This window comes from Centruroides sculpturatus, unplaced genomic scaffold (assembly GCF_000671375.1).
Source record: "Centruroides sculpturatus isolate CEXI.00-Female unplaced genomic scaffold, Cexi_2.0 scaffold437, whole genome shotgun sequence".
Taxonomy (NCBI): domain Eukaryota; kingdom Metazoa; phylum Arthropoda; class Arachnida; order Scorpiones; family Buthidae; genus Centruroides; species Centruroides sculpturatus.
Genome location: NW_019384692.1, coordinates 551,982 through 571,898, shown reverse-complemented (window position 1 = coordinate 571,898; position 19,917 = coordinate 551,982). Strand labels below are relative to the sequence as shown.

Sequence of the window (19,917 nt, the reverse complement as noted above, 5' to 3'; positions counted from 1 at the left end):
TATTAACAATGTATAAGTTGGAATTCACTATTAAAACAAAGAAATACAAATCCAACACCCATTTAATATTATTACAACGAAATGCAAGTTCAAAGACATATATACATGAATAACAAATGCAAACATGTTTTCATTTATCATCTGTTTGATTTTTATCCTTTGCTTCTAATGTGGCTTTATGTTGCCGATCTTACCCCGCTAGTCATGATTTCGAAACATTAAGTACAACCCTGAGAACAGAATGCCAAGCCACGATCTGGCCACGTGAATAAGTTGAAGTTACATCCTTCTAACAGGAAAAGTAACTTTCGTTATCATGGAATTATAACAAAACCTGCCAATTCAATATAAATGGAAAAAAAATATTATATGGAATTGAACGAAAATGAAAATTTGCTTGATAATTCAACTACGCTTGTTGGAGAACAATAAAAACACTACACTCAACAAGCCACCAATAAAACTCAACTGCCTAACCTATAACCAAAGTCTCCTTTTAATTTGTTTTTTAAAAAAAGAGCTTGACAAACTTGCCCCGCATGCCGAAGTTGCCCCGATCTCCCCTACAGCTAGAAATGCATTAGCATATCAGAGAGGATACGAGACAAAACAACGATTGATACGTAAGTTCAAGTGGATATCACGTAAATATAATCCAAAACAGCTATCTATCAAGCCTCTAATCCCATAAATGTAACCAGAGTATAGTTTCTTAAGAACTTTAAATCCATTAGTGGATTATTTATATTATATATATAATTTGTTTTCACTTTTTGTCTCTGCTCTGTCGGCACTAAGAGTATCGTTTTTCTATACTTACCGTATGTTTGACCTGGTCCAAAATGGGGGCGATTCGGTGATATAAACGTAAGTTCGTCGAACATGCAACCGCCATATTTTACACTGCACAAGTCATTATGAGTCATTTTATATATCTTAAATAGTTCTTTTAGCCGCTTAGTCCAATCCGCGTTTGCAGTCATAAAATTTTATTTTTTAATTTTCTGTGCACATTTATATGTATGTCGGTGGATGGAAGTGCGATCACTTAAGACTATTCTGATTTTATTCTGCAAATTTTGGTATACTTTTGGCTGAAACTAAATTAAATCAAAATAAGTTACTTCTATAACCCGCGACCAACTACAAGTGTCCACTTGTAGTTGGTCGAGGGTTCTCACCTTACAAATGGGCTGGCCAAGTGGAATTTTATGCGTATGCTATAACAGCTAAGCAGGGACCAGTATACCTTAGAAACTTCGTCCGTCCCTTCGCAGATCACCGACGTATTGCGTTACCGTATCTCATCAAACAAAATTAAACATCTCAAATGAAAGCAGAATATATTTTGTTGCATTACAGAAATGACGACTTAACGTCGAAATCCTTTTTTTCCTATAGTAAAGAATCATTATAAATGGAAAAAATACTATAGGCCCTACTATTAATTAATGTGGACCGTACATACAATTTAATACCCTGTGAGTAAAATAAAACTATATAGGGGAGACCGGGGCAAGATCGGCATGTTAAGCTTTACTTAAATTTTGTGTAATAAATACTGCTGTAAACTGAAAAAAAAGCTTTGCATATTGTCTATTGGAATGTTACCTTACTATAGAACTGGTTAAAATCAGTTTGGAAATAAAAATAATTAAAATAATTACAACTTTACAAGAAGAGAGAAATTGACGAAGTTGCCCCGGGTATAGGGGCAAGATCGGCAACTTCTCTCTTTTTGTAAAGTTGTAATTATTTTAATTATTTTTATTAAAGTTGCCCCTGGTATAGGGGCAACAGTAATGGGGCAAGATAGGCACGTATATAAAATTATGTTATTAACAATGTATAAGTTGGAATTCACTATTAAAACAAAGAAATACAAATCCAACACCCATTTAATATTATTACAACGAAATGCAAGTTCAAAGACATATATACATGAATAACAAATGCAAACATGTTTTCATTTATCATCTGTTTGATTTTTATCCTTTGCTTCTAATGTGGCTTTATGTTGCCGATCTTACCCCGCTAGTCATGATTTCGAAACATTAAGTACAACCCTGAGAACAGAATGCCAAGCCACGATCTGGCCACGTGAATAAGTTGAAGTTACATCCTTCTAACAGGAAAAGTAACTTTCGTTATCATGGAATTATAACAAAACCTGCCAATTCAATATAAATGGAAAAAAAATATTATATGGAATTGAACGAAAATGAAAATTTGCTTGATAATTCAACTACGCTTGTTGGAGAACAATAAAAACACTACACTCAACAAGCCACCAATAAAACTCAACTGCCTAACCTATAACCAAAGTCTCCTTTTAATTTGTTTTTTTAAAAAAAGCGCTTGACAAACTTGCCCCGCATGCCGAAGTTGCCTCGGTCTCCCCTAAATACACATATATACATTGTAACTAACATATATATGTTAGTTACACTATATAAATGATGTAACTAACAGAAAAGTTAGTGTACAGTATAATATACTAAATTCTATAGCCACTTTCTAACCGAAACTATACATATGTATATGTTTATATATTTAATGTATATACACGGTATATCAAACTTCATATACAAGTATCTAAATTCATTAATTAAACTTCCATTTAATCACATATATTTACTTTAAAAGTCTTAAATTTAAAATTTATATTTAAGATTTTAGATAATAAACGAAAAGTTTTATTATAGAAAATAATGCAAACTTATTTTCGAGTCAATTACGTAAAGTAGTTATTAAAACATCGCAGAAAAAAGAAAAGATATATAAGTTTTAATGATGTTACATGACAGCTTTGAGAAACACAAAACAAAATACTTTTATAAGTTTTCTTAAGCCTTTGGCTCAATTAGTTTCTTGTCAGGAAATTTTTTTACTTAAAAAACTAGTATAAAAATCACGCTTCAATATAAATAACTTTCAAATAACTCGGATTTTAACTTTTAAAATATCATATCTTTATTTTTTTCTTAAAACTTTATTTTCTTAGAAATATATGTCTTTCTAATGTTTGCAATTTCACTATCTTTTCGAGAGAAGCAGATTATATTAGATTTTCTTTCCTAATTAGAAATTATAATCATTTTAATATCCTATAAACATTTACTGTTATTATAGTTGCTTTAATTTTTTTATTCTAAATTTATAGCAATTTTTATATGAGATTTTCATTACAATTTTTTTGTATATAATAAAAATTTACTTTATTATCATATTAAATCTTATTTATTAATTATAATTGACCAATTTGGATATAAAATCTTCATATACAGTACGGAAGTTACCGTTATATTTCTATGCAGTATATAAATTAAAAAAAAATTATGAATAATCATATTAACGATCGTAAATTGTTTCAACATATTATGCACACTTATTTGACTTCTTATTTAAAAATACACAATGACATTATGTACGATTCAGTGAATACATTTTTTAATTATTAATTTGTTTAACAACCTCTTATGATCTTTTATTCTTATAACTCTGTTATTCTTCTTGACTTGTATTTAATTATTGTCATGCTATTTTTATTTGAAACTTATTCATTTTTATACAATATCAGTTGCTTCGTATAAATCATTAATTCTGTCTCTATGTACACAATTTGTGTAATAATTATCTTTTGTATAGAATTGGAGAAAACTGCAGAAATGCAGATGTTAAAATGAATAAGTAGTATGAAAGAATATAATTTGTATTGAATATTAAGCAAAATTTAAATAGCTCATTACTTTCTAATTTTAGTTTCAATGGTTTTTATATATATTACTGAAATATAAACTTTTTAAATTGCTTTATCGTCGTAAAGATAAAGCATTTCTGAGTGACATAATATCAAAAATGGAACATATAAATCAAATTTTGTTCGAATCTATGTACTGTTAGGATCATATTTATTTGGAAGACTGAAATGTCTGTCAGTTTAGCGAATTACAAAGATATGTTATATTAACAATTTATACTTATATATCCATTATATGACCGTAGATGTTTCAGACTATAACTTGAAGTTTTCCAGATAATACTTTGAGGTTAGTCTACAAAAATATTATTTCAAATCGAATTGTTNAAAAACTATAAAAAGGTTTATAAATAAGTTTTTACTATTTATTTTTATTATAATCTAAATAATTTGCATTTGTTGTTATAATATTCCAAATTTGTTTGAAAATACTTTACAAAAAATATGTATCAAAAATGAATTCATATAGAATATAGAGCGATCGGTCTAAATGTATTCGTTGACGTCATATTTTTTGAGTACTTTGGATGGGGGATGTTTACCTGCCAACAGATGTGAACGAACTCTATATGAAGTTCAACTCTCGTAGCAAAAATATGTTCCTAACAAAGTCGCTATGGCAACTATTATTTTTTTCTGGAAAAATTTCTGTTCTTTGTATAAACAAAATTTGACTACAGATTTTGATTAAAATTCTTATTATATCTTATGAGTAATATTAAATCAATATTGCTCCTAAGATAAATGTGTCGATACTCTCGACGCATACCAATTTGACCCACTAGAGGGACCTACCCAATAACCAAACAAAAGGTTTTATGACCCTTAGTCTTAACCTGTTCCTTTGTTAGAACTACTGTCTGTCGACACGTGCGGACGTTCGTCCTACTGCTATGTAAAGACTTTTGTACATTAATTCACAGATTAAAGGAAGATACCTTAACCAGTTTAATATGTTTTCATCTGAGTGTCTCTCCACTGATTCTGAATTTACCACAAAATGAAGAAAGTGCCGTTATTTAGCAAATAGCGCCTCTTCATTTCTATGTGTTTTTTCATACAAGATCCATGTGCAGGGTAAATATATAGAGAGATTTATTACATAATCCATATGCAAAATTTCTAAGACTGTATCAGAATTAGTAGATTAGTGTGCAAAATTAAATAATATAAACTCATATAATATAATAAATAATTCAGATTTTTCCATGATAAATCGTTTACAAAAGGTTATTTTATAAAAATTTTAATTGTTTAAATATAAAAATATTATAACGTTATATTTTATTTTTTAAATTTTTTAAACGAGATTTAAAATAGTAAACTTGAAAACTCTTTTTCGATTTAAAAATATACATATATTTAAATTATTTAAATTAAATCGATAAATGCGAATATTTTAAATTTTCAGTTTTAAAGAAAATATTTTCAACGTTAATGTATAATTTCTTAATTTTTTTTTATCTTAAACTTTTCACTAATTTCTCTGCATTCAATTATAATATATTACTTTCATATATTTTTAAAACACATTTTATGTCTACATTTATTTCATTCTGAAAGTGATGAAGCACATTTTTTCGAATGTTCGCACGTATTCTTTATAAAACAAACCAACAGATTCCAAATACTTCTTATCTTTTTCTAAAATAATCACATTTGGTTGCTATAGTCTCAGTTGAGTCAATAATTTCTGCACGAAAACATTTGAAATCCACGTTGTCGAGTGATAACTGACTTGAAACAATAACTTTCAACTTTGTTGAAGAAAAATGTATAGCTTTGCAATACAAACGTTCTGGAAATCAAGAAGGAATCCAAAGTGGTTTGACTAACAGACACTTCTAAAAGTAGTCGAGAAACATGTTTTACATTTCAACTTTAAATTTCTTCCCTTCTTTTCGTCAAAAAATCAAACAACAGATGATGTTTAACATCTTTTTTCTTGGAAGATACATATATAAGAAAGAATGTTTTAACAGAATTCTAACAAAAGATATGCCTACTGTCTTAAGGGACGAATTAAACTTTTTCTAAAAACATTCAAGTGTAAATAATGTTCTGCATTGTATCAATATATATATATATATTTTTTCGTTTTCTGTATAAAAATTACAATTGCAGCGAGTTCCTTTAAAATATAAAATTTTATCTGATTGTAAGATTTATTTAATACTTCACATAACTTCATTTTAATTAGTTATTATTCTATAATTATTTTAATTATTTCCACGATATGGAAATTGAAGACAAAGAGGAGTTTCCATTGTTTAATTAAATGTTCTACAAAGTTCACTTTACAAATCAATAAAAATTTGAATAGAATTCTTACTTCGACTGATACAAATTATATCAATTAAATAATAATATCTTATCATTAACAAATCAATATTTCTACAAAAAGAATTTCCGTTTTTTACTGTGCAAAAGTCCTTCATTTGCTATTAGTATAATTAGTAGAAACGTTATTACATTAAATCTTAACCGTGAAAACAGAATGAGACGAATAGATGCAATGTAAGCATATTAACTGAAACAATAAAATTCAGTGAAATATTTACTATAATAAATTGAAAAGAATGTACACAAATAAGTACTACAAACCATCTAGCTTGCAAACGAAGATAACCATTGGTTCAAGTACAAACCATTTACTTTCTTTCACTCATAAATGCCACCCAGGATTGCTGAGCATTCCTTATTGCTCTTTATTTATTGTCCATCTTAATTTATTATAGAAAATAATTCGGTACAATGCACTCGAGACGTTCGATACAACAATAAATGATAACGTTATCCAAACTTAGCAACGTTCTAGAATTATTGACTCCTCGTTATTTTTCCGTAGAATACGAGAGATACTTTTACAGGATACGAATGTTATAAATAATTTTCGTGTTTGGTTTCAAGTTTGTCTGACTCATTTTTTTACATTGAAAATATTAGAAAATATAACAGAATTGTTGTCAAACTAATTAATTTGATGGTAACACGTATGAAATTATATTAATTTAAATGTATTTAAATTTTACTAAACGTATAAAGTTTAAATAATATAAATTAATTTTTTTAATATATTTAATAATAATTATTTATTACATCTATTTTATTTAATGAAATATTTAAACTTTTTCATATAAAGTTTAATATAATGAAAGAAGTTTTGATAAAATTGTCATAATTCTAATATTACATTAAAATGTCTTTAATTATAAAGTTTATATTGTATAATGAATGCTTGAGCATTTTTATATATACACCAATTTAATTTTTTATCTGGAATAATTCTAGCTGAATAATTATTTAAATTAATTTGAAATAAAAAATTAGAATAGAAGAATTTTGATAACAATTCTTTTAGATTTATTACAAGATGATGAGATTAAAATGCAAGTAAGATAAAATTTCTAGATTAATAAACATAACTGGAATTAAATGTAAGTTTCAATATAAGCTATTTAAAATATTAAACAATCTATATTAGTAAATTATTGTTAAATACTATATTTATAATATTAAGTCAGTAGAGTACATTGATATTTTATAGATAATTATAAATAAGTGAATAAATATAATGAATATAGAATCAAATACATAAATTACATAGAAAATTATTTAAAGAATATTCTATTTTATATTATACAATACAAAATATTTTATAATATAAAAAGTAAATAAAATTTTCTTAATATTTTAAGGATAGAGATTATAATGTATATAAAGAACGAATACAATAGCACTTTGTTTTTAACAGTATAACATATAATATTTTAAGACTGATAGATTTTTTAACTGATATTATTATTATATCATTTTTAAAATGGAATTTCCATTTATAATGATATGAATATACCACTGTAAGATAGAGAAGAGTAGTAAATCAATAACTACTTTAAGCAAACTGCATAACAACGTAGAACTGTCAACAACTGTTTCTCGTGTCCTTTAACAGATAGTCAACCGTGCAAACGGATGACCTTACGACCTCATTGAATGTCATACTTGTTTAGTTTATTACATAACTTTTCCTTTCATCAAAATCGCATTCATCAAACAGATTTCTGACAAAGTAACGTTTCTTTCGAAAACTTTCACTCAATAAACCTTGTTTGCGATATATAAAACGAGTAAAGCTGTTAATTATAATCCTTTCATTTAATACAGCTTAATTATTATATAATAAATAATTTATAGTTGTTTTTTAATATAAAATTTTTTACAAACTTAGAAAAATGTAAATTTTTTTTTATTTATTCTCGGAATTTTAAAGATAATTAAAAACTTTCGCTCTAATAGAAATTAATTTTTCTCCCACTGAGTTAAGTTGTTTCAGTGCTTTTTTTCTTTTTATTTTCAATTTTCTTAAGAAAAAACATAAAATATTTTTATACTTTAAAAAGAAATAAGTAAAGAAGAATTTTGATTTTCTTACAAAAAATAATAAGAGTGATAAGAGAATTAAACATTCTTCTGCTGTTGAAGCAAATAACGTAAAATTTTTTATTATATTATTAATAAAATTATTAAAATATTTATAAAAAGCTCTTAATTAATTAAAGTAGATATTTTTACCGCTTATATAGATAAATTTCTTTAAAATTTCCCTAGTATAAGCTGAGTGATAATGATGTTTTTTTCACGAATTTATCTGATATAATTTATCCTGTAGTTTTCAGATTTTAATAATGATGGTTGACATGATTTCAAGTAAGACTTTTCACGTAACAAAAGCAATTACTAGAGATTTTAACTTAAAGCCTTTTTTTTATATTATTATTATAGATTAGTTCAATAGTTAAAGACGTAACGTTTAAAAAAAACGTTAGAAATTCATAAACTATAATTGTTTTCAACATTTTTGTTTAAAAAAATATTCTTTAAATTTAAATATATACCGGTATATCTATATTTTAATTTACATAAATCAAAGTGAATTTACATTTGATTTTAAGTATTTAATTAATAAATATATGATTAAATTCATTAAATATAAAATATTCGTGTTTTAGTTTATATATATGTATATTTATTTGAAATTATTTTTTAAAATGAACTCAAGTTGCCGTATAATTTTTTTTAATCAAAAAATTAAGTAAAGATTTTGATTGTAGAATGTAGGTAATGTTTCTCAAACTGTAGTTCGTGGGCTAATTATATGTTAGAAATAATTTTTAACTTGAAATTAATATTACTGGATTTATTCAAATCAACCATATTTTGTTAAAATATTCTTTAAATTTTAGAAAATGTTTTCGAAAAAGAAGTTTAAAAAAATACCAATTTAAAATGAATTTCTGATGTAAAATACAGAGACTGTCCTGCCATCTGTTAGTAAAGTTTTAAATTAATTCATTTTATGTACATGATAATATTTTAAATAAATAAACATTATATTCATATATGAGTTTATAAATAGAATATTTTAATTTAATTTTCTTAATAGATTATTTAATTTCAAATACAGTTAATTACATTTATTAGGTAAAATGCTTCTGGCTATCTTTTCTGTTATCATTCTTTGTTATCTGTTAATTAGTTTCACTTTCAACGCTATAACTTTCCTATCAGTTGCAATTTATATTGAAAAGTACAACTTCTATATAGTGTAGGCTATCAAAAAATAATAGAAGCATTATCACTACAAATAGGGCCTCGGAGAAATGAAGTGAAGCCTAATCCATCTTAGATCCTTCAAAATAGGATTTTTATTTAGTTATAAATATATCATTTTTATCACTTATTTAAATAAAAATTTATTTACATTTTTCTGGTATCAAGTTATTTTACAAAAAGATCTAAATTTTGGGTTTTTCTGTTTCTTAATAAATTTGGAATGTTTTTTGTTTTTCTTTTTAGACCCTTTTCTGGTTTTATCTCCCTTCTGAGAATAAACTTCTTCATCTAGGAAATCCAGATATAGAGCTTTCTTTTGAACAGGCTGAAGTAAAGCATCCTTAGGAGCAGAAAAGGAATCTTTCCTTCTTTTATCTGATTCAAATATAGAGGTGCTGGCAAAGCGCCTGCATTTGACCTCGCCTACGGAATGAAGAAATCTATTCATCTATTAGTTTTTAATGGACGAAATAGGAGTGAACAAGAAAACTTATTTTCATGCTTTTAAATTGTTAAATTTATTTCTTAATTTCATCTTAAACAAAAAATAACAAACTTCTTTGAAATGTATTTAGGATATCGCTTATTACTAAGCAATACGGTGATCACAATCCGCTTTTCTTTCAGATATAAATAGATTTTATTCAAACGTAAATTACCGGAATTTTGTTTAGGGGAGATCGGGGCAACTTCGGCAAGCGGGGCAAGTTTGTCAAGCGCTTTTTTTTTTAAAACAAATTAAAAGGAGACTTTGGTTATAGGTTAGGCAGTTGAGTTTTATTAGTGGCTTGTTGAGTGTAGTGTTTTTATTGTTCTCCAACAAGCGTAGTTGAATTATCAAGCAAATTTTCATTTTCGTTCAATTCCATATAATATTTTTTTTCCATTTATATTGAATTGGCAGGTTTTGTTATAATTCCATGATAACGAAAGTTACTTTTCCTGTTAGAAGGATGTAACTTCAACTTATTCACGTGGCCAGATCGTGGCTTGGCATTCTGTTCTCAGGGTTGTACTTAATGTTTCGAAATCATGACTAGCGGGGTAAGATCGGCAACATAAAGCCACATTAGAAGCAAAGGATAAAAATCAAACAGATGATAAATGAAAACATGTTTGCATTTGTTATTCATGTATATATGTCTTTGAACTTGCATTTCGTTGTAATAATATTAAATGGGTGTTGGATTTGTATTTCTTTGTTTTAATAGTGAATTCCAACTTATACATTGTTAATAACATAATTTTATATACGTGCCTATCTTGCCCCATTACTGTTGCCCCTATACCAGGGGCAACTTTAATAAAAATAATTAAAATAATTACAACTTTACAAAAAGAGAGAAGTTGCCGATCTTGCCCCTATACCCGGGGCAACTTCGTCAATTTCTCTCTTCTTGTAAAGTTGTAATTATTTTAATTATTTTTATTTCCAAACTGATTTTAACCAGTTCTATAGTAAGGTAACATTCCAATAGACAATATGCAAAGCTTTTTTTCAGTTTACAGCAGTATTTATTACACAAAATTTAACTAAAGCTTAACATGCCGATCTTGCCCCGATCTCCCCTACATTAGATTTCTCATTTATTTTAATTCAATAATTTTCATTTCGTTAGATTTTTTCAAACTATTTGTAAAATAAATTTAAATTAAAAATTCATTTTTACTTTAGAGATTTAAACTATATACCGGTTTATTATCAGGAAATGTAAGTTTATAATAAAAAGTGCCTCTTTAAAATTAATATTAAAAAGTTTCGATTAAAGGATAAATATTTTATCATTAAACTCTATTCGGCTACAGAAATTCTGATGAAATATTGATTTGTGAAGTTTCTCTTTATTTTAGTTAAAAATCCATTAATCTATTAATCAAATTTCATGTTGAATCACATACAGAATAATTCTAAGCCTTTATCCAAGTTTAAAAATCTAATAACTTTGGATGTAAAAATGATAAAAATACATTGTAAACGGCACATAAAAGGTTTATTACTAAAGTTTGGTTCCACATCACAGCTGTTATGGATTTCAATTGAGCAATAAGCTTTTTTTCTATTTTCGCCATTTTCAATCTGTTGAAGAAAGTGAAAATAAATTAAAATTAAAAAATACCAACAACACTAATGTACAAAAACTTTAGGAATTAAGATTTTATATGGCATTTACAGCACTAATTTATCTTGTGAACATCGAAAGGTATTAAAGTTGCATGAAAAATCGTAATCACCCGTAATTTCTGACTATCCCTCAGATTTAAATTTTGTATTTTGTTCAATCGATTTTAAGTTAACGTTTAAAATCTTCTTAAAATACTAATTGGCGTTTTTATGTAAAAAAACTCTGATATTTAAAAAATCAAAAAAATAAAAGATAAATGAAAAATAAATTTACAGATTCATTTTCTAAATCACTCTTTTAAAAAATTATTTATTTTTGTTTTGATTTTTTCTAATGCATATTGAGCTTATTTACAATATGTAAATTATTTTAGAAAATGTTAATTATGGAAAACAAAAAAAATTTTTGTATTGAATATGGATATTGAAATATTTGTAAAAAGCTTCAATAATTTTTAATTGAATTAATACTTTTTACATTAAACTAAGAAAACCTTGCCAGTCTGTGTTGATCGCGATAGAATTCAACTGGAGCGTTGCATTTTGTAATTAAAAATTTTTAATTAGTAAATTTTAAAATAATATTATTACATATAAATTATATTTCGATTCACCTAACCCCAGCACTCACGCGTGTTTGAATTTGTAAGGATATGTATGTACTTATAGATTGTAAAAATGATGATGTAAAATGTTCCTGTCTACACGGTCTAAAAACAATACACAGTTCCTTTATAACATAACAACACAATTTGAACTTTAATTTCTCAAACAAGCGAGCAACATTCAGCACCCGACAATTACAGTAGACCCCCTTATAAAACAAGTTGATATAATTCGGATTCGTGTATAACGGCGAAAAAATTGCGACCGTATTCGTATAAACACGCTAAAAGAGACTCCTATATAACGGTAAAACGTCATCGCCGACTCGTGTCGCGACAGGATTGGTCAAATCTAGACAATAGCGGATATTGCACAAACCATTGAGTTTAAACGAGCAGCAGACCTACTCATTTATCAATATTATTTAACGGCCATAAAAATTATATTTATATTAATGATGTCTCCAAATTTCAGCAAATTTTTCGCAGAAAAATAATTTATCAGGAAACGCGCGCCCCCATTCGATGCGCCGTCCACGACGAAAACAAGCTTAAGCAATGGTATCGTCGAACGGTGCACACTCGGTAAGTAATCCTACAATTTTTTGTTTTTAGCATAGTTTATACGGATTATTCCCAAAATATTACACGTGTTTTGAAAATGTTGAGTCGAATTAGTCTAGAATCGGTTAATTTTATGGAAGGAAACCTTTCAAACAGCCGTAGTCCGTAAACTGCATACGTGCCGGGCTGTGATTGGCTCATGTATTTAAGGACTCGTAGAATATCAATTTCATAAAGAACGGAACGTATCTACCGTGTTATTGGGGGTCGACTGTATTTTATAATCACAACACTGGTTCTTGACCAGCCACGCAGCTACACACACTGGTCAACACCCTTGTCAGCACACCAAAGGGAAGAGCACAATTTCTCCCTCTCTAGGCGGGACAATCTCACCCTGCATTCTTAGAGATACGATTACATCAACCCACCTGACACGTGTGACAAATGACAATTCAACGCCCGATAACATACACACACCTGCCATGTGTTACAATTTTGTTTAATTGTATATCGAACTTAACATAGATGTTTGTGTGAGAATGAAAGAGAAAGCGAGAGAGTATGTGTTTTGTAATTAGAAGAAAATGGCTGAAAATCACAAGAGAAGGCAATACTTATAATTGTCGGATCCTTGCAATTTTTGGGCAAGGATCGCGATTCCTACTCTTGTCGGGCACGGGTTGATCCTTACATTCATTCGGCCTCAATTGCTTTGTTTGCTTTTTGGCGCGAATTTTCCGTTAGGCGCGCGCAATTCTGTTTTTATTCATTTATTGCTGCTAAATTTTGTTAAGCGCGCTAAGTCGCGTCTGGGAGAATGAATGGAGATTGTCACTTTGACCCCATTCTAACTGGAAAACAAAATCCTGGATCTCCATATTTTATTTTTTTATTATTATTCCTCATCAAAATTAATGGAAAATGGGGAAGTTTAATAAAATTCGATCGATCACATTTTGAGAACGAACACAATTCTGTAAGCCGCATACAAGAGGCTTCGCCAACGCGCCATTTCAAAAAATATTTCATACTTCACTATATATAACTCGGAATTGGATTATATTTAGAATGTAATTTATGAATATCTTTAAGATTACTTTTCTTGAAAGAGATTAGTAAGCTTGTTCTTTGTAAATAAGATACCGGAATCAAATTCCAATTCGATAATAATGATGTTTTCCTTCTTAAGTTAAAACAAATTGACAAATTCTTTTATTAGAATGTGTGAAATTTCCCGATAGGGATTTACCTCCCCTTTATCCCGACAGGGTTTAACCCCCCTTTTTATCCCTATCAAGATGAGCGAACGTAATGTGGATGTGGTTGTCGAACAATGACTTGTGAGACAGTTTCCTTTACAATACAAGCTGTTTATTTGGAAAGACGATGATTACACAATTTCGGTCGAGAATTTCTTCTCTTAAACAGATACTTAGAAAGTTCAGTCTATGGTCACAAACTTTATCCACACGATCTGATGGCGATCGGACCAAGTTTCGATGGCAATCGGCGGTTCCGGGAAAAAAACTGGCTGGAAGTCGGCGTAGAGCGGCGGAACGTAGGTGAAACTAGGAAGATGAAAACAAAATACAGGGGAACAGGCACAGAGGAAAAACAGGTTGAAGAAGAAAGAAGCGACTACCTTAGTCCTTGAATCTCTGGTTTATAAAGGATTTCCCCCCGAAATTCTGAATTTCATTGGTCCCGAATTTCTCTCTCCACGTTCCGATTGTTCCCTTTCCTGTTTCTAGGTGAAATTACACAACGAAATCGGGCACGGAAAAGTCCACTCTGCGTTAATCAATTTGACACCTTCGTTCGACTTGGTCCGAAAGTGTTGGTCGAACTTGAAAACTTTCGCTCGTATCTCGCGCGATGATATTTTCTTTCCAGACATCTAAGAATTATTTTGTGTCTTTATAACTTACAACACGATAGTTTTTCTTTTAAAGAAATGCTACATTTTCTTGTTTATTTCTAAATTCTGTCATGTCTAAGAGCGTCAGAGTCAAAGCTCGATCTTTCCGATCGACATTCTAAAGAATTCCAACCCGTTAGTTCACGACAACTCGTGAACTAACGGGGTCGACCGTACTGTTTATTTGGTACTTCGCGACAGGTCTAATTCGTACATTTTTTATAACAAAATATTTTATCAAATGAATTGAATTTTTCTTACGTTTAAAGAGACTCGGACTCTATCCAGGACCTCAAAGATGTAAGAATAAAGCTAACTGTAGTCTATGATATTATTGAAATTGACTTTTACTTTATAGCATATTTACGATGAGAATAAACAATTTTTAAACATTAATGAGAAATTTATTTAAGATTTTTTACTTTGAATTTTAATTTTTAATAAATTAATATGAAGATTTTGTCTTTTAATTTAAAGCATCTCTGGCTTAGATTAAAAATAAAATGCTTAAATCTCTTTTCTATGCTTATGAAATTTAGTCTCTTAGATTCACACATAAAAAACAGATTTATTAATTAATTAAAGATATTCACTGAAATTCATAGTGCAAAATCACATAAAAGAATGTGATGCGGCTTTCATGCTATTATTGCATTAATTTGGAAAGTTGTTAAATGTCTTCTTGAAGAATATCTCTACGTATCTGCTTATATTCCTTCATATTATGATAGACCACACTTTGTACTGTACTCTCTAGCTGCGTAAAGCTTTATATAAGTTAAAATGGGGACAAATCAACGACCTGGCTGGTTAGCCTATTGTTTTAATTGTTTCAAGAGAACGCCTTGATAAGTCTAATATGAGAGCGAGCAGTGAGTCTTGTTGAAAAATCCAATTTTCAAATGGACTTATAAGATATCCCACTGAGTTTACCTATGATCCATATATATATATATTGCTGATATTTGTTGTACCGTCCATGTAAATCAAGTCTGATTAGCTATTATAACTGATAGTATTTTAAACTAGAAGTTGCAAGAATGTTGTTGAACAAATACGAATTAACTCCATTATGTCATATAACCGATTTTTATTTTTAATTCTTTCTTTTTATTATACTCATTCAAACAAAACCGAGAATCGTTACTGAATATAACTGGACTCCATTCATTTGTCCACGATAGACGATCTCTACACTATTTAAGTCTTAACAGTTAATGGTATCGAGTTAATGGCAAACACTTCATTGGGACTCAATAGCGACATCCAACAGATACTAATTCATTGCCAAATGTTTGTCAGATAATTTTTATTGTGGTCTCCGTTCAGAGTTGCGTTTCAATAGTTTTTCTAGTAGTTAGATTCATCCTAAAATTTGGGTTTTTATTTCGACAGTTTGACAAGACTGAAATAACCGTTTTGTTCTCATTACTGCTGGCGTATTCTTTCCAATGTACAACATTAGGCCTATCTGTGAATTACATTGCTGGTGTAATTGTCGTTTATTTTTGTACTTTTATAATTACAGTGCTTTACGAAAAATTTTTCAAATAACAAACTATTAGCATATTAATTTAGTTAGCATTTTATAATTATAAGAAGATTCTTGTAATTAAAAAAAATAACCAAACTTTTACTATACCAATATACTTCTCATTTTAATTAATGTTTGTCGTTATTTCACTATCACGAAATGAAATCGTATTTTTAGATCATTTATATGTAAGATTGTGAAATACAGATGAATTGCTTTTTAAAGAAGTTAAAACAAGTAGAATTCGCTCTTATCTTACTCAAATTTCAGATATATTTTTAAGTCGTCTTGGGAAGAACGGGATTCTTATAAATGACCATAATATTTTAAAAATGCATTTTCTGATAATTTGATAAATGATAATGTTGTCAAGAATGATTCAGTATTTAAATATTATTATTCATCTGAATCAGTTTTTATTTCTTGATAATATTAATAAACTTTTCAAAGAGGTAAGTTTTTCAATATTATTCATTTCATTCTGATGTTTCATAGCCGGAAAAAAGCATCTGATAACAATATTTCACATTGCATTTCAATCCTGTATCAGTTTTTACTAGAAAGGATTTATCGCAAGCCAATATTATTTTTTTTCAAAATGGAAAGTGTAAACATAACTTCTGCTTAAGTGAAATAAACCACTAAGCCACTAGTCATATTCAGTATTTTCTATATAGGCTTATCTACAATACATTTTGAGATATTACTGCAGACGGCAAGCGTTCATTATTTACTATAAATTTCAGCAAATTATATTCAAAATTAACGTTGGGAACTTTTTAATAAACGAAGAACTAGAACTGCAAATACAAAAAAAAAAACCATTTTTATTACATAAAAACAATGGTTCTGTCAAAATTTGTCGCAGAAATTTATAAATAACTCCAAAATTATTTTTTGTTTGAATCCATACCAGAAACTATAATAATATGACCATAGAGATCCACTTCACTAGCTTTATCGAAAATTTACATTATGAAATATTCTATTGATAATTTACAACAATTTTTACTAGATCCGGTAATATGAATAGGTACAATTTGTTTGCAATTTGTAGTAAATTCCACGTATAAGAACAATTTCCAAATGATTTCAAAGAAATTTCCTAGTTAGGTTGTCAACAAATCTTTTTATTGTTTTATCAAAATCGTGATTTCCATTTTATTTATATTCAATTTTCAATTTTTTCACATGCGGCCATGGATTTAATGTTTGCTTTGTAAAATATGAACACCTCTTGGAGTACTCCAAATTCCTTAATTTCAAAAATGGTTATTCATTGTGCTGTAGTATATCATGAATTAAGAAAATTCATGAAACCCAAAAGTTATATTCTTTTCACAGAAAATAACACACCATAATTTGTTGCTGAGAAAAATAATTGAAAAACTAACGTTTTCAGCCTGATTAACAGGCCATCATCAGGTCCAAAAAACGAAAATGGGACAGATACGTTCTATGTATAGAATACAAATATTCAAATCAAAATTTCGAACAAAAATTTTTAAAAATATACAAGAGAAACAGAAGAATATATAAACTTAACACAAAATAAAATAAAAAATATAATAAATCTTTCAATAAACTAATTCTAGCTTGAGTCTTTAGTGAGCTTTTTAATCATGTACTTCCACGCTGACGACAGGCTCTCAGCATCTCTCGCGTTTAAATATCCCTCACATAGCCTACTCCTATATATTTCAATCTTCTGCCGTCATTGATAAAGTGGGGGAAGATACAGGTTTTATAATTTTTGCTTCGTCCCATTTCACCACCGAACCTTGGACTTGCGACATTTGCAACAAAATTGTAGCATTGGATCCTTTTCTTACGTTGTATCTATGCTCTTTTAGTCTTACTCCCAAGCTCCTGTTGGTGACGCCGATATAGTCTTTCTTAACTTCTAGTTGGATGTTCTCATAAGGAACTTTATATACACCTGGTTTTTCTTCTGTTTTTATTCTATCTGTATCATTCCTCAATATTTTATATAAATTTGGGGCTCTTTTTAAAACCATTCTTGCTTGTTTCCTATTAGCAACTTTTTTCATAACACCGTTCAAATTACTATTATACGTAAACTTCAACGCCTATTGGGAGCGGTATTTAAACCTTTTCTCTCTTTGTTCCTTTCATATTTCTTGAGTAACTCTACAATGGTGCTTTTCTTGTAACCTAGGGTCCTGGCTACTTGCAATATCATATCAGTTTCTTTATTCCTGTCACCGATTCTATCACAATACAAATAAGCTCTTCTTATCAAAGTTTGAAATGAGGCCATTTTATATCGATATGTATCCATGGACTGTGCTGGTATATATAGCGGGGTGTGAGTAGGTTTAACATATACGCTGATGGACAAATGATCTTCCATGAATTTGATATTAATGTCCAAGAAATGCACATTCAAGGAACTTTTTTGCTCTAATTTTAACCTAAGACCATCTTTGTTGTTATTGATTCTATTCAAAAATTCATGTATCCTACTATTATTTCTCCATAATATAAAAATGTCATCCACATATCTAACGAAATGTATGATATCTTCCTTAAAATTACGTAGAACTCCCCTTTCTAATCTTCTAACTACTAACTCGCAAAGAATTCCAGAGAGGGGACTTCCCATCGGAACTCCTCTTTTCTGCCTGTATATTCGACCACAAAAAGTAAAACAAGATTGACGGCATACCAGGCTAGCTAGTTCCTCTAGGTCCCCTTTTTGGACCTGATGATGGCCTGTTAATCAGGCTGAAAACGTTAGTTTTTCAATTATTTTTCTCAGCAACAAATTAAGGTGTGTTATTTTCTGTTTACTATTACTTGCTGAGCACTTTTGATGTTATATTCTTTTTTTCATAACAAAAGGTAATTCGGTCTTCAAAAACTCCTTTTTCAGATCACTGTTTTATGCTCGATGAACGAGGCGATTAGGGCTTCAGCTTCCTCATTGGCTCAGAATCGAATTTGGGTGAGCAACTTCCTAGGAATTTTTCACGGGTAATCTTTCATAGATATGTCAGGGCCCCGTTCTTCACCGCCTGGCAGCCCTCATTGTGGGTCTCATGGAAGCCACGATAGTTATGAAAACTAGCGTCCTTCTCCGTGACCACTAGACAGAATAAGTTAATTCGCACCAGAATTTAACATTGCAATCTTTTAATAAATGATGAAAAACTGCAAATACATAAATAGCATTTTTAAAAGCTACTAGCTGTTACCAGCGGCTTTGCCCGCGCAGATTTTGCAAGCAAACACCATTTATATTCAGTATTTCAACAACCATAGTAATTGTTATATAACATCTACTGCTGAGAATGATGAAAATTGCCGAGAATCAAACGAACTATTTTCAATTTGATCAATTTTCTGGAACGTTTACAATCGTTCTATAATCGAACCAATATTTAAAACGGTTCAAACATTTTTAAAATCGAAATACATAAAAATATTTATAACAATGTGTGAAATGTTATTAATTTAATACACCTAAGTACTCGATGAAGACTAAATTCTCTTTTTCTCCCGCCCGCGGGGGAATTTCGAAAAATCTCTTCTTAGTGTGCATTCTCATGGCATACCCTACTAAAACGCAGATAAAAACAAAAAATCGCATCTAAAATAGTACAGTAGAAGCCGTTTTTCCGGTTAAGCCTTAATCCTCTCCCTCTTTCCCCTGGGGGATTTTGAAAAATCCCTTCTTAGTGTACGTTTTCATGATGTACCCTAACTGTGTACCAAATTTCACCTCTTTAGGTTTAGCGGTTTGCTCTGGGCGATGATGAATCAATCAGTGACTCA

At 29.0% G+C, this 19,917-nt stretch overlaps 1 protein-coding gene and 1 long non-coding RNA gene across 2 annotated transcripts; one reads left to right on the top strand and one right to left on the bottom strand.

The window, feature by feature from the left end:
• Positions 1–7,130: 7,130 nt before the first annotated feature.
• Positions 7,131–9,961, top strand: LOC111627351. The gene is made up of 3 exons (XR_002756984.1): positions 7,131–7,197; positions 8,430–8,467; positions 9,617–9,961. It is a non-coding gene; the product is annotated as an uncharacterized LOC111627351 (long non-coding RNA).
• Positions 9,962–18,202: 8,241 nt separating this feature from the next.
• LOC111627350 lies at positions 18,203–18,745 on the bottom strand. Its single transcript, XM_023370911.1, has one exon. The coding sequence runs from the start codon at positions 18,743–18,745 to the stop codon at positions 18,203–18,205; it is 543 nt and encodes a 180-aa protein (XP_023226679.1).
• Positions 18,746–19,917: the final 1,172 nt, after the last annotated feature.

What these genes read in the sequence shown, in the direction of transcription:
- LOC111627350 (XM_023370911.1), bottom strand. Translation starts at nt 18,745, where the DNA reads ATGGGAAGTCCCCTCTCTGGAATTCTTTGCGAGTTAGTAGTTAGAAGA.